This window comes from Tetrao urogallus (genome assembly GCF_951394365.1).
Source record: "Tetrao urogallus genome assembly, chromosome: 2".
Lineage (NCBI taxonomy): Eukaryota > Metazoa > Chordata > Aves > Galliformes > Phasianidae > Tetrao > Tetrao urogallus.
The window spans coordinates 86868902-86883010 of record NC_136814.1 but is presented as its reverse complement, the minus strand read 5'-3'; the positions used below and the strand labels follow the sequence as shown (position 1 = coordinate 86883010).

The 14109-nt window shown below is 37.8% G+C and overlaps 1 protein-coding gene across 1 annotated transcript in view; it reads left to right on the top strand.

The window, feature by feature from the left end:
- The window catches only part of LRRC1 (leucine rich repeat containing 1), a gene marked incomplete at both ends in the record, with an annotated part of 62584 nt that extends 49594 nt beyond the window's left edge, over window positions 1-12990 (top strand). Inside the window, 4 exons of the mRNA XM_079550901.1 lie at window positions 8373-8488; window positions 9362-9534; window positions 11058-11194; window positions 12832-12990. Of these exons, the coding sequence (XP_079407027.1) occupies window positions 8373-8488; window positions 9362-9534; window positions 11058-11194; window positions 12832-12990 (585 nt within the window). The remainder of the gene's footprint in view (window positions 1-8372; window positions 8489-9361; window positions 9535-11057; window positions 11195-12831) is intronic.
- Window positions 12991-14109: the final 1119 nt, after the last annotated feature.

Below are 14109 nucleotides of genomic sequence, written 5' to 3'. Positions count from 1 at the left end.
CTCCCTGAAGTGCTTTTTGTGTATTATAACAATATAAGGAGTGAACAAGGGTAGAATTTCTGGTGTGAAGCTAAATATAATGGTGGCCTTACAAGTTTAAGTTTTGGAAAGAGATCAGATCAGTATTTGTGCTGCATCCTCTTTTCTCATTTACTTGTGATTGGTTAAAGCATGTGACTGAGAACTAATTCTGTTTGCATTGCTATTTCTCTTACTTTTGTCCAAGAGATTCTCCAATGGCCAATGGAGAATGAGCTTCAGTGGGTTGGTTGCAGAAAACAGGCTCCCTTGTTACTTTCTGGTTTGGTTTGAAAGTGTGCATTTGATGAGGTAGGAAAGAGAAAGACAGGAGTACTGCAGCTCGTCTGGCAGGACAGTGACTCCTGCATTGAGATGCCACTAGTGCTAAAGAGGAAATTACCAAGGGTGTACCCAGATGAATTGCATAAATGCAAGCAAGAGACAGGATCTTGGGAAAACTATTTCGGGGTTGGGATGTAATGACAGTGTGATCTTGTGCTCATTCAGCAAAAAGCTTTCCATGTCTTTACAAAGAACTTAATGCATTTCATGAGTGTCCTAAGCAATCTGTGCGTGAGGCTTGTATAATTATGTCTAGTTTAGCTTTAAACTAGCCTATAGTGTTATAGCGTGGAAGGTTTTACGATGCATGTTCCATTAATAGTTTATGTAGTGTATAGAAACTTTTTTTGGTTAGTTTTGTCATAGAATCATAGAATGGTTTGGGTTGGAAGGGACCTTTAAGATTATCTAGTTTCAACCCCTGTGCTATAGGCAGGACACCTCCCTGTAGACCTGGTTGCTCAAAGCCCCATCCAGCCTGGCCTTGAGTGCCTCCAGGGCATCCGCAACCTCAGTGAGCAACCTGTTCCAGTATCCTACCACCCTTATAGTAAAGAATTTCTTCCTGCTATCTAGTCTAAATCTACCCTCTTCCAGTTTAAAGCCATTTCCCCTCATTCTGTCACTACCTGCCCTTATAAAAAGTCTCTCCTTAGCTTTCCTGTAGGTCCCAGGTCTCAGGTACTGGAAAGAGGGGACCGTACCATGTCAATGGAGTTGGAAAGAGGGGAGTCTTCCATATAATGTGTGTGTATTTAAGGCAAGCTGAGGAAATGTGGAGTGCCTGGACTGTGAAAGCATCGCAGGAAAATCAGTGTATCCTCTGTTTGCCATTTCAGGGGCAGTAACTTATTACCCTGTGAGGGATAACCTGTAAGATAAATGTTGTCTGTGTTTGCTGGGACTTGGAGATGGTGCATGGGGCCTTTTGCAAGGTGTATGAGGACAACAAATGTGGCTTGGAAGGATCAGGGGAAAGCGTAAGAGCAGAATATTTGGATAAATATGGGATACATTTGCCTGGATGGGATAACAGAACTGAGGTCTTGGCCATAGGAAAAGAAGTTACGGATGCTGAACAGGAAATAGAGAATTGAAGGGCAGAGGGAGAAAGCTTTGCCTGACTAGTGAAGGAGTTGGGGACATCGAAGGGTGAAGTGAAGAACAAGAGTGTGTGTGAAGGTCATTACTGCATGTAACTTTCAGCACTGGATGGAAAGGGGAGTGGGATGGCCTAAAGTAAGGGGCAAATTTGTGTTTGAGCAAGGTGAGTGATTAGAAAATGAGAAGCGGTCTCTGGAATGAGAGGAGCTAAGGATTTGTAGGAAATCCTTGAAATAAAAATGGGAGAGCATGTTTTACAGGAAACTTGGCAGAGAAACAGAGGAAACAGCTCCTTAGCATCCACTTCTTTGAAATAAATCTATTTATTTTCAGTAAAGGTCTCCACACCTAAATATCTTTCTCATTCGAGTAAACACTTTCACATTCTGTTTCATGTGACTTCATACTTTCTCCTCAAAATCTTCAGATTGCCTTCTAAAAAAGTTTCATAGCTCTAAAAAACAACTGTGTAAATAGAGCACATAGGTGTAGCAAGTGCTGTTTGCTGTTATGCAAAGCATCCACAGGAGTGGATGGGGGGGGCACTGATAACAGCAAAGATGCCAATGATCAGTTTCCCTGTGGTTGGCAGGGAGAAATGATTTGGTGTTGTGGTGGAATGTTCTTTTCACATTTCTTTTGTTACTGACTTGGAAAAAAAAAAAAAGGAAAAAACCAAAATGTATTAAATGAATACCTGTGCTCTGCTAGACCAGCTGTGCAGTCATGATCTTCATCCCTGTCAGAAATGGGTTTGGAACATAGGAACATATATTAACGAATTTCTGTTAAAGATACAGTCTTGTAAAATGCATATGGAAAATGTGGGGCTTTATGCTATGGAGAAGAACACATGCAACAGATAAGTTTACTCACTGGTATCTTTATTGTTCATTACAAAGTAGTGAACATTTTTTATACATGCACGCACACATATGTATGTATATAATGGCAGAAATTGTATGCCTGCTATGATATTCTTATATAACCTAGTGAGATAATGTATGAATTTCAGCTTTTTTGTTCATTTGCTTGGGTTTTGTTGTTGTAGTTGCTAGCAGTTTAATTGGATTGGATTTGGGTCAGCCTGACAAACCATTACTCTGCCGGACTGTTTATGTGCACACTTGTAATCACTCTCTGCTTTTTGGTGTAAGGTTTCTTGACTTCAGAATATTGAGGAATTTTCATTCAATAGCCCTTCAAAGTTTCCTGATTCAAGGATTGTTCTGTATCTGGTGTGGATATATAAGATAAAATGTGAAACAGCTGAATGCCTGACAAAGGCTTGAGTCACTGTCAGATTTCATCTTCAGTATCTCATCTTGCAGCTTGATTGCTCTCAGTGAACTGAGTGCTGCAGCATACTTCAGCAAGAACTGAGTTTGTCTAAACCTGTTTGTAGTTACAAATGTTTTTCCCCTGAAACCTGAAAGACCTGCCTGGTGACTCTTTCATATTGAAATCCCACCCTGGCACTGAAATGCTGGTGAAACTGGAGTGTTGATTTTGGCACTTACATAAATAATCTCCTTGGAATGTTTTCCAGTTCATGTGCTTTCGTTAATGAGTCTCTACAACTTGCAGAGATCTGGTAATGTGTCTTCCTAGCTCTGAGGTGTATTATGGCTGAGAATTATTGCTACGGTAAATGAAACTGTAATTGTTTTTGGGGGCAGTAACTGCTCTTTTTACATTTTAGTTAGGTTGTTTTTTGTTTTTTGTTTTTTAATGTTTAGGGCTGCTTTTTTGTTTCTGGCTTTGATTTCCTATGTCCTTTCCCTCGTTTTTGTAGAAGTATGTTTGTACCTCACAAAGGGGAAAAAGACGCTGAGGAAAAATGTAGGAAAACTTGGCTGGAGTCACATGACAGAGAAGCTTTGTTGCCGTGTTCCTCTCATACTATTCACTGGTGGTGCAGGGGATGTTGAAGTGAGTTTGCAGAAAATTCTCCTAACCAGTGTAAAGTTAGGAATAGCTGCTAGTGTTATTTGTGAATTATGCAATTTCTTCCACCTCTAAACTTGCTGTGCTTGCAATTAAAGAATTAATTCTTCTACTCTGTAGCCAAGTTTTTATTGTTTTTTTTTATTGTATTATTGTATTGTATTGTATTGTATTATTTATTATATGTTTTTATTTGCTCTGAGTTCAGTCAGGGTTTTGGTTTGTGACACCCTGAAAAAGGTTTTACAACAAAGGTAAATTAGAGTATACAACTCTTAAATTAGAGTTGTATAAGCTTATTGAGAGTTCTTGATACTGACAGCTATCCTAAAAGCTAAGCGAAAGAAATGGCCAACAAAAGAGATGAACCTCAAGTGGTCACATACTAAAGAGTAATCATAATATTTATAACAATATTGTATTTTCTTGCATTTCTTATGCCTGTGTGAAAGATGCTAACTGTTAAAGGACAGTGAAATTGGTTCATAACTTCTGGGCAGTTACCAGATGCTGAGATCAAAAGACATCTATTCAACTAAAATAATTTTCAGGTCCCACCTCTAATTTGTGATTTGGTTTTAGAGTGCTAATGAGAGCATGTCATAGTCACTGAGAATTGATCAGGGATGATGAGTGGCTGTAACTGCTTAGCTGAGCTCAAGAGAGAGAGGGAAAGTAAGTTTTTGGGAGGGATCTAAAAGGCAAGAGAGGATTGAATCTCTTCATGGGTTCATCTACAGAAAGCTATAACTTGAATGCAGAGATGTCAACAATAAGAAAAAACAGATGACAGTCTCAAGGTTATTGTTACAGAAAAGTGCAACAGAAGTCAGATGATCAAAAAATATTAATCTGATGGGAATGTGAAAACAGCAGCCACCATGCAGTAGAGGAGTTGTCAGCAGCACCAGAAGAGAAGTCAAGTGCTAAGGTGTAACAGTTCCAGAGGACTGTTAAATTGCTACTGAGTATGTGGATGTCAAGAAAGTGGAAGACTGAAGTGGTGAACACTGACTGTGATGAGAATGTGGAGGGGAGTTTTAGCAGGACGAGTTGATGTGTTCTTTGTGTATGTCCAGGGTCTTAATGTTTCTCCAGAAAAAGGAAGCTGAACATCAAAGTGAGACAGAAAAGCACCACCTCCAGTTTTGTGTGAAACCTAAAGAAATCTTAGTGGCACCCATGGTTTTAGAAAGCCATCCAGATTCAGATAAGCGTAAAAAAAATCATAGAATCTTAGAATTGCTCAGTTTGGAAAAGACCTTAAAGATCATTGAGTCCAACCACAACCTAACCATACTACCCTAACTCTAACAACCCTCCACTAAATCGTGTCCCTGAGCACCACATCCAAATGGTTTTTAAACACATCCAGGAATGGTGACTCAACCACCTCCCTGGGGAGCCTATTCCAGTGCTTAACAACCCTTTCTGTAAAGAAGTTTTTCCTGATATCCAACCTAAACTTCCCCTGGCACAACTTGAGGCCATTTCCCCTCACCCTGTCATCTGTCACCAGTGAGAAGAGACCAACCCCACTCTCACTGTAAGCACCTTTCAGGTATTGGAAGAGAGCAATAAGGTCTCCCGTCAGCCTCCTCCAGACTGAACAACCCCAGTTCCTTCAGTTGCTCCTCGTAGGTTTTGCTCAGGCTTTGCTGTACTGTAAAATCAATTATCTCAGAGTTAGCCCTTTGTATTAACAATCATTTTCTATCTTAGATTCAGTCTGATTGAAGTTTTCATTGTTCTTTGTTTTTAGCCTGAGCTGACTGTTCTCTGAAGGTGGTGGGGTAGGAGAAGTGAATAACTCTTTCTGAAGTGGCTAGAGTGAAGTAATGCTGTGATCAGTTGTATGTGACTTAAACACACACAACTCTGTAGAGGTGTTTTCCTTGTACCTAGTTCACTACTGAAGAATGTGGGGGCTTGGTGAAGCCTCCAGACTTTAGAATAGTTATTTGTGTGCCTAGAATAAAGCACATTATGTCCATTAAGTGAAGTCTTGTGCTCAAAATGAACTATGTGCTTAACTGTTAAATGGGCTTGTGGTCCAAACTGTGTACTTGGTGCCTCCATCATGGTTTGGCAAGGTCTTTTGTAAGCATGTGATGAAAACCAGGGTAAGCATGAGCAGAGCGTGCCTGGTTCTTTGTCCATTAATGACTTTCGGCCAAACCAACAAAGCTCCCTGTATTGTATTACTTCATTGTGGTCAAAGCGATGCTTTCCTTTCAGCATGCCGGTGTGTGCCCTGTGCCTCAGTGACAACACTTTGTGTTTAGATTTCTTCAAATGTTGGATTTGATGTCTTTCTGTACTGCTGGATGAGTGCAGTCTTTATGAAATGAAGGTGATTTTTTAATTTAACTGTTGGCTTGTCTTTTTTCTCTGTGATATCTCACCTGATGCTAACTGCTTGTTAGGTGCTGCCTGTGTTTTTGAAAGTTTCATAAAAAGATTTCTCTATCTGTCTGTTATCTCCCCTCAGCTGCCCTCTTCAGGAAAAAAAAAAAAAAAAACCACAAAAAAAAGTCTTCACTACCTCTGGGTGAAACAGACTTTGAACAACTATCTGTTAACTGATAGCCCAAAGTTAAAGTAGCTGAAGACAGCAGCAGCTTCCAAGTTCTAACCCTTTTTAGAGTTGAAGAATGTATATTCTGTCTCCATTTGTTGGCATGCTCTTGTCCAGTATGGATAAAGAAAAATAAATTGAACATCTTTTGTATTTTCTTAATTGTTAGCCGCTTGGAAAATTATGGGTCAGGTAAATTGATAACCCTGTAAGTATTATTCAGTCCACAGTTCTACTGTTACCTTTCATTAAACTGCTTTAAATGCATGATGTCTTGGGCTGGCTGGTTCCACTGCTGCATTTTTCCATTGTCACAAGTAGAGAAGTGCCAATCTCATCAGGGCTGCATGGCTTCCTTTGTTTGTTTGCCTAAACTGTTTGGATCTTCATGCTCTAAGACTGAATAATGCAAACTCCATTCTTAGTAAAGCAAACACTGTCTACAGTTAGGGCATCACTTGCCAGCTCATCAACATTCACTGAATCGTATCTCTTGCTTTTCATGGCTCCTTGTGTGAGATAAACTATTTAGACAGCATATATACTGGTTTTTTTTTTAATGTATGGCGCTCCATATCCTGTGAATGCATCAAGGCACATTATTTGAGAATCTATAGTTAATAAACAGGAGTTTTGTACACAAAAGGTTTGCGTGTGATTTGAGCATTGGTTTCTAAGGGCTTTGATTCACAAGCTAAAATAGCTAACAGGATTCCTGCTCCTAATGTACATGTGGACCCTGAAAGGCTGGTCCTCTTGTGAAATAGCTGCATCATAGGTGGCAGTGATTTAAGGGAAACCAACATCGAATTTGTTTTGTCAACAGAATATTGTGCTGTAACTTTGCACAGTAAACAGCTTGTGAATCAGAAGCCATGAGCAGCTCATGGCTGCCTTCTTCCATTAAAACGTACTTGAAATATAAAGGAAGTTGAGTGGGGTATGAATGCTCATTTTGTTTGTCTTTGAACTCATGGTGGCACCCTTTCTAAAATGCATTTTTTTGCTTGGTAAATAACACAGGTTAAATTGAAATTATTTTTACTTTGTCTACTGCAAAAGCTTTTGTGATATGTCTGTAATCTAAAACTTTGTTTTGGACTGAGTTGTGGATCTTGCAGAGTCAGAACTGACAGTTAACAAGAATATATAGACAATTCTAGCCCAGAATTGGTTACTTGAGACCAAGGTTAAATGAGGTGTTGCCTGCACTGTAAGAAAAGAACCTTCTTACATGTATGTTACTGTAGAAGTCACTAATTTTTCAAATGAGGTTTTCTAGTACGTTTGCTGTCTATACTTCAGATCTAAGTCTGCTTAACTAGAAAGCTTCAAACGGCTTTCAATATTTTGATGGTGATATTTGGAATAAGGAAAGAAATTGCTTTTTTGTTGTTGTTGTTTTTTTTCTTTTTTCCTGCTCATGAATTTTGTAACTGAGAAATAAGCTGTAGAGCTTTTTGAGGCTATGTAAGATAAGCAAATAAAGGTAGGTTTTTCTTTGTGACTAGAAACAAAGAGTTACTTAAAAGAGCTTTCAAGCTGCTAAAATGAATTATCTTGATGTTTATAGAAGTAGCATTAATCATCTGGAACAAAAAGGTGGAATGTTTTCTTTTAGTTTAATATAAAAGCTTTATTTTTCTGAGAAATACCTTTGTTGCAAATTAGATACTTTAAGGGTAAAACTGAACTCTCATCCTTTACGCCCCAAAATTAGCTTGGGAATGAAGATACCTATGTTTGGATAAATTGGTGGAGACATAGGAAATTAGATTGAATTGGCCAGGTCAGATGGGAATTATTCTGAAATTAGATGCTTCTAACAGAACAGGATGCCAAAGATGTTACTCATAAAGCTTTCTACTTTTTGTGAACTTTTCATCACTCTTTGTTGACTCAATAAATGTCAGGAGTTGATTGGTTTATTTATTTGATTCAGTATTGCTTAGAGCCTCACTGCACTTGCTTGCATATAAAGTTAGCATGAGGAAAGAAAGAGAATTAGTATGTAAACACTGAGTTCAAAAATGTTGAATGTTAAAGCTGGTGTTTTTTCTGAGGGTAGTCAGCAAAGTGGCTGGTTACTGACTTCTGCCTGGCTTGGAAGGTGATAAAAGGGTAGGTAGAGCCTGACCTGTTTGTAAAGGTACACATTATTCTCAGACAAAGCTGTTTAAGAAACTGCTATAGCATACTGTCCTCAGGTCAGGCTTCTTTTAAGTTAACACTTGTTTGCAGTCTGTTCCTCTGGGTGAAGTGTCTGGCAGGCGTTGTAACCTGAATGTACAATGACATCTTACGTGACCCTTACTGCATGCCATTGTTTATATTACATTACTGCAACAAAAAGTCTTTCTTTTTCTCCTTTCTAATATAGATTGGGGGATGCTGCAGTCTTAATGTGTTTTCTGTACGTGACAACAGATTATCTCGAATTCCCTCTGAAATTTCACAAGCCACTGAACTCCATGTCCTGGATGTTGCTGGAAACAGGTAAGATTTTTGTGTCATGTTCTTTTGCTGGTTTTACATCATTCTTTCTGATGACAGACAACGTTCAGTCTAATAATTAAGTTGCAAAAAGACAATTATGACTGTAGTGTTAGCGTTACTGTTGAAAATATCCAAGTAATCTTCCCATCTGGCACAAAGGGGCGTAAGTCGTGTGTTTTAGTGTAAAGGTATTCTGGATTGCTTTCACTTAAGGAAAGGATAGGATTTAAAAACCCCTCTGGATCTGTATTTGTGCATTAAACCTGATAACCTAGACAATTTCGTAGAGCTTCAGCAGAAACTGCCTACCTTAATGTGAAGTAACACTAATACTGAGTATCTTAGGGATATTAGCATGAGTGGCAAATAATGCAACTTTCACTGCGCTGCTTCTCATGAATCTTAGCTGATATGCTTCAGAAATCAAAGTGCAAAAGGGATCAGGTTGAAGCATAAACCAGCAAATAAATGCAGTTGCTTAGCAAGAACTTAAGTGAAAGAAAATAAATGAAAGACAAGTGGCACCTCATCTGTGCAATGTAATTACTTCATAAGCACTTCTGTTGTGGCAGTTGTGTATGTGAGGTTCCAGAGCAGAAGCAGCAATCTGCATCCCAGGGCATTTTACTACAGTAAAAAAAGCTCAGCATTATTTTAGCTTATTCATAGCTACAGGGAATTAAGCTGTGAGTTCTTTTTAAAAGAATAGAATAGTTCAAGTTGATGAATACTCTAATGCCTTGAATTAGAGGCATTAACCTCACTCCAGTTTGTTCCATCTCCAAGCTGTGTACTGAATAGATGCTCATGAAGTTGACTCATAAATCTCCCAGAGGTTACCTTGACTTTTTCCTTTTTTTTTTTTTTAACTAGGCTGACGTATCTTCCCCTCTCACTGACCACCTTAAAGCTGAAGGCTTTGTGGTTGTCTGATAACCAGTCCCAACCTTTGCTGACGTTTCAGACTGACACAGACCCTGAAACAGGAGAAAAGATTTTAACATGTGTATTACTTCCTCAAATGCCTTCTGAGCCCGGTTGCCAAGGTAAATGCTTGGAGTGAGTTTTTGATTACATATAGAAATACTTCTTTGTTTACTGTGTTTTCTGTTCTGTAGAGGTTTGTAAATCAGGCTTTTTGAAATCTCTGCGTCAGCTCTACTGAGCACAGTCCTGTTCAATTTTTACTTTTAATTATTTTTCGGTAATCGTGCTAGGTTTCAGAAGACTTGCAAACTTGATTGGGAATGTTAATGACAGTAAAATGCCAGTGGTTACAATACATGAAATACAGGCCTGGAAGAGGATGGCTTAATTAGTTCTGAGGTTTGCCAGTGACCAAGTAATGGAGTCCATATTTGCATATATTGTATATGCATTTTAAATTACACATATATACATGGTGAAAATGGTTGGTCTTCCTGCTACAGTCTCTTTGCCAGAAAAATAATTGAAATTGCCAGTAATAAGCAGTGGATGTTTTACTTCTTTGCGCCCTAAGTTTCTTTCAAGCAGATCTACTTTACAGTAATTTGTATTCTTCAACAAACATGAAGCATAGTTTTAAGTTGCATTTACACTTTATGCTTGCCTCTTGGTCAAGTGGAACTGTAAAGTCGTCTTCACTGTTTGCTGTTCCAGTGGCTTCTGGATGTTATTTGTCTTCCAAAATTTTATAGCGGTATGTGAACATTGAAGGGGATTTACCTGCATCAAATATTTAAACTCTTTCTGTAATCATTGGAGAGTAATGTATCCTGTCTCAGAATCAACTTTTAGAATAAACCACATGGATTGCTCTCCACTGGGTGCAAAGGGAGCCTGAGAAGAGCTCAGCTGTGTTATATCTGTGTTATAGGTGACTGTGCTTGGATGACGGTAATTCAGTCTTTCAGTACTGTGGAGTTGGAGCAAATAGGATCTGTTTTAACAGATGAAGTGTGGAAATGGCTGTTGTGTGTGGATTTCAGGGTTTTATGGTAGTACAAATTACATTAAGAATTAAAATAAATAAATGAATCAACCTCTTTAGATTATGAGAAAATTAGTTACCTCTAGAGGAGTAATGGAGACAGAATGTCTCTCTAAAGGCTTGACTAGTAGAAAATCTCGCCTTCTCCAAAAATTTCTTCTTACGGCTTCAGGAATAGAAGACTTGGAATTAAGATTGTTGGACGTGTGCATCTAGCAACAGTAAAAGGAAGGACTCGTAAAAAGTAATGATATTGTGATATGGAAGGCCATTTAGGTAACTGGCTAACAAGTAGCAAATCTAATCTGAAACGCAAACATATAATGGCAAGTACATTAAGTTATGTATTCAGATTGTAAAACCATCACAAATGTGAAACAGTCCAAGTACAGAAATTTCTTGTTTATATGGAAACTACTTATTATGTGTACTTGATAAAAGAAAATTGATGCTAGTTCTGTTTTTTGTCTAAAATACATACACAGACAGTTGCATATCTGGATTGGAAGTTGATTGGATATTGCAGTTATTGACGCTTGTAGCATGCTGATGTTTCAGACTTTCTGTGAATCTTCAGTTATGTTGCTGTTCTAGCAGATAACCTGCCACGATGTGGTGCGTTGGAGAGTTTGGTAAATGAAATGTCAGATGAGACATGGAACGAACGGGCAGTGAACAGAGTCAGTGCAATTCGCTTCTTAGAAGATGAAAAAGATGAAGAGGATAATGAAATGGTATGTTTTCCAAGGCTTTGGACACCTGCAGGCACTGCCATCTTAACACGAAAGTGTGAAAAGGATCTGAGCTGTTTTGCTGTAAATGTTTCAGCTGTGACTGCATGCATTTTGGTCATACTAATTGTAGAAACTGTTCATATTGACTGCTGAAACTTTTCATATTGACATGAAATGCTTCTTTTTTTTTCTCCCTTTTGTTGTGCTTTGAATATAACTTTAAGTTCTGATGCAGGGCAGTCTTTGTTTTGCTTTCTTTTCCTATGTTTCCTCAGGATGCTTTCTCTCCAGCTTTCCAGAAACAAGATAGGATCTTCCTCTGCATCTGTGAAGCTTTACTGCCTGAAAGTATATAGAATCTAATTTAGGATTCCAGCACTCAGGCATGCGTCTCCGCTAAGTTTGCTACCCAGCTACATTGTTTCTCTCTCATTTCTATTTCTGGTCTCTCTCTGCATTTCTTCTTTTATTCTTTTCCACCATTTGCATTGAAATAACCTTACTGTCCATGAACAGCAAGGTTTATGCTCATTAGTTTCCCACTTAAACCAAGGATGTGGGAACATCTGTCACTGTACTTAAAGACCTCTCCATCAAGTTGGGCTCTGCATGTCCTGTAGATCAAAATGCAACTTAATCTTTAACTTTACTAACTTTTATTAACAAGTATAAATCTCTGTAAAGATTAAGAATGCTTCAATCAAATGTTTTGGCATGCTTCTTTAATGCTCTAAAAACTTGTTAGTTGTTCTCATTAGAGCTCAGCCTGACATACTTCAGAGCGCTATCCAGATTGTAGCATGCTATAAGCATGGTCTTTCTTTGGAAAGTGGCTCAAAAGATTCTTACTTGGTAGGGAAATGAACATTTAAGTTTCCAAATAAGATGCTTGCTTAGCCCAAAGCTGGAAACCATATGTCTTTGACAAGCATTGTTTGTAGATTGACTAATAAGAAAGTTCAGAATGATGCTTGTTAACAACTGTGTTACCTAAGAATGCCCCTACCGGGCTGGGTTGTTAATGATAACTGTTTTCATTCATGGTATTGTGGACTGACATGAGGCAAGAACCTTTATAAGGAAAAAAGAGGCTTATGATCCTTTTTGGGGAGAGTGGTGATTTCTAAAGAAGTCTTGACCAATCCGCTTATTTATAGCTGGGACATCAGTTCCCCTGTAGTTTACATGTCAGTGGCATGCATGTACTTAGTATGAATGATCTTGTGGGATTTTTTCAAAACCAGCTGGGTCATGATTTTTTGTTTTATTTTGAAATACAATCTTATATCACCTGGATATTTCTGAAAAAATAAAAAAATCCCAACTATACTTGTGATAGAATCTTTACTTCAGAAGTTGTAATTGCACTTCATTTGAGTGGCTTTCAGATGTGTAGGTCAAGAGGGGGAAAACTTTTGCTCTTAAATAGTTCTTAAAACCTCTTTTATTTGTCTTTACAAACAAGCAGCTATGAAAATAACTTTCAAAAAAAAGCATAGTATTATGAAAAGGACGAGGGAAAATGAAGAAAAAAAAATCAATAGGTAGTATTTTGTATGTAAATGCTAAAGCCTTGAAAGCGTGTGTTGTTTTTCAGAGACAAAGGCAAAACCACTTATTGCACTGTTTATTTTTAGAGAACACTTCTAAGGCGAGCCACTCCACACCCTGGAGAATTAAAGAACATGAAAAAGACAGTGGAGAATTTACGGAATGATATGAATGCTGCTAAAGGACTGGATTCAAACAAAAACGAGGTCAATAATGCCATTGACAGAGTGACCACTTCTGTGTAGAATTTCATCTCCAGGTTTTACCTCCTGTGTCTTCCCCTGCTGTTGAAATGTTCCTGTCGTCTTCTGGGACCTCACTGGGCCCCCTTTTTGTTTTTAACCAGAGCCTGATTCATCGTCTCCATATATGTGAAAAGTACTACCCACTGGAAGGAAGTGCCTTATTTCATCCAGGCAGTGAATCAATCATTTCCAAATCAATATTGTAATTTTAATAGTACTATGGTTTTTAGAGTACAATACACTACTGTATGCAAAACACAATATTTTTGTCATAAACACAGGGGAAATAATGCTTTTCTTTTCCAGAGTGCTGGGATATCTTCTTCCCAGTGGCTGGATGTGCTGGTGAGAAATTTAGTTTTGTGGAAAATTGATACACTTTCTTGGTTTTTTGTTTTTGTTTTTGTTTTTTTTTAATTTTTTTGGCAGCTCAGATGGTGTAAATTTTAAAATTTTGTATAGAACTTTCATAACAAAATGATGTATTTCATTTTTAAGAGAAAATTTATCTTGAGCGGTACATATTTTAGTATTTGTGGAAGAGAACAAGTTTCATGGACAACTGTATTCATTTGTCTGTACCACCCATTGTGCCTTATTGTGTCTCTATGTCGTTCTAGTCTTAAAATAGCAGTTCTTGAGGAAAGTGAGTACATTTAAACTTGGTCTCCTGTTTTAGCTGTGTGTTTCTTTTCAGACAGTAATTTGTTGAGATTTTTACAAAATGGAATTTATGTTTATACCATGGGATTTTAGTTCACAAAGCACAAATGTTAGTTTTGTTATATATGGAATTAAGATTAAAATGACCCAACTGCTATTGTTTATTACGTTATGCACTCACACTTTAACTTAGTTGTAACGAAACAATTTGTTTTGGATGCAGTGTTGCATTGCAGTCACTAGAAATTCATGCTTTTTTTTTTTTTCCAAATGTGCCATCTGTAAAAATAACTTCAAAAGCAGCACGATAGACTTTCAGAAGCACAGTATAATTCTAGTTTTATGTATTACACAAGAAAGCATGATTCTTTTAAGTGCTTTGGTGGTTTTATACAAGTTTATAAAACCATAATAATAATAACAATAAAAAAATCTTTAAAAGCTTCAATAGATTTA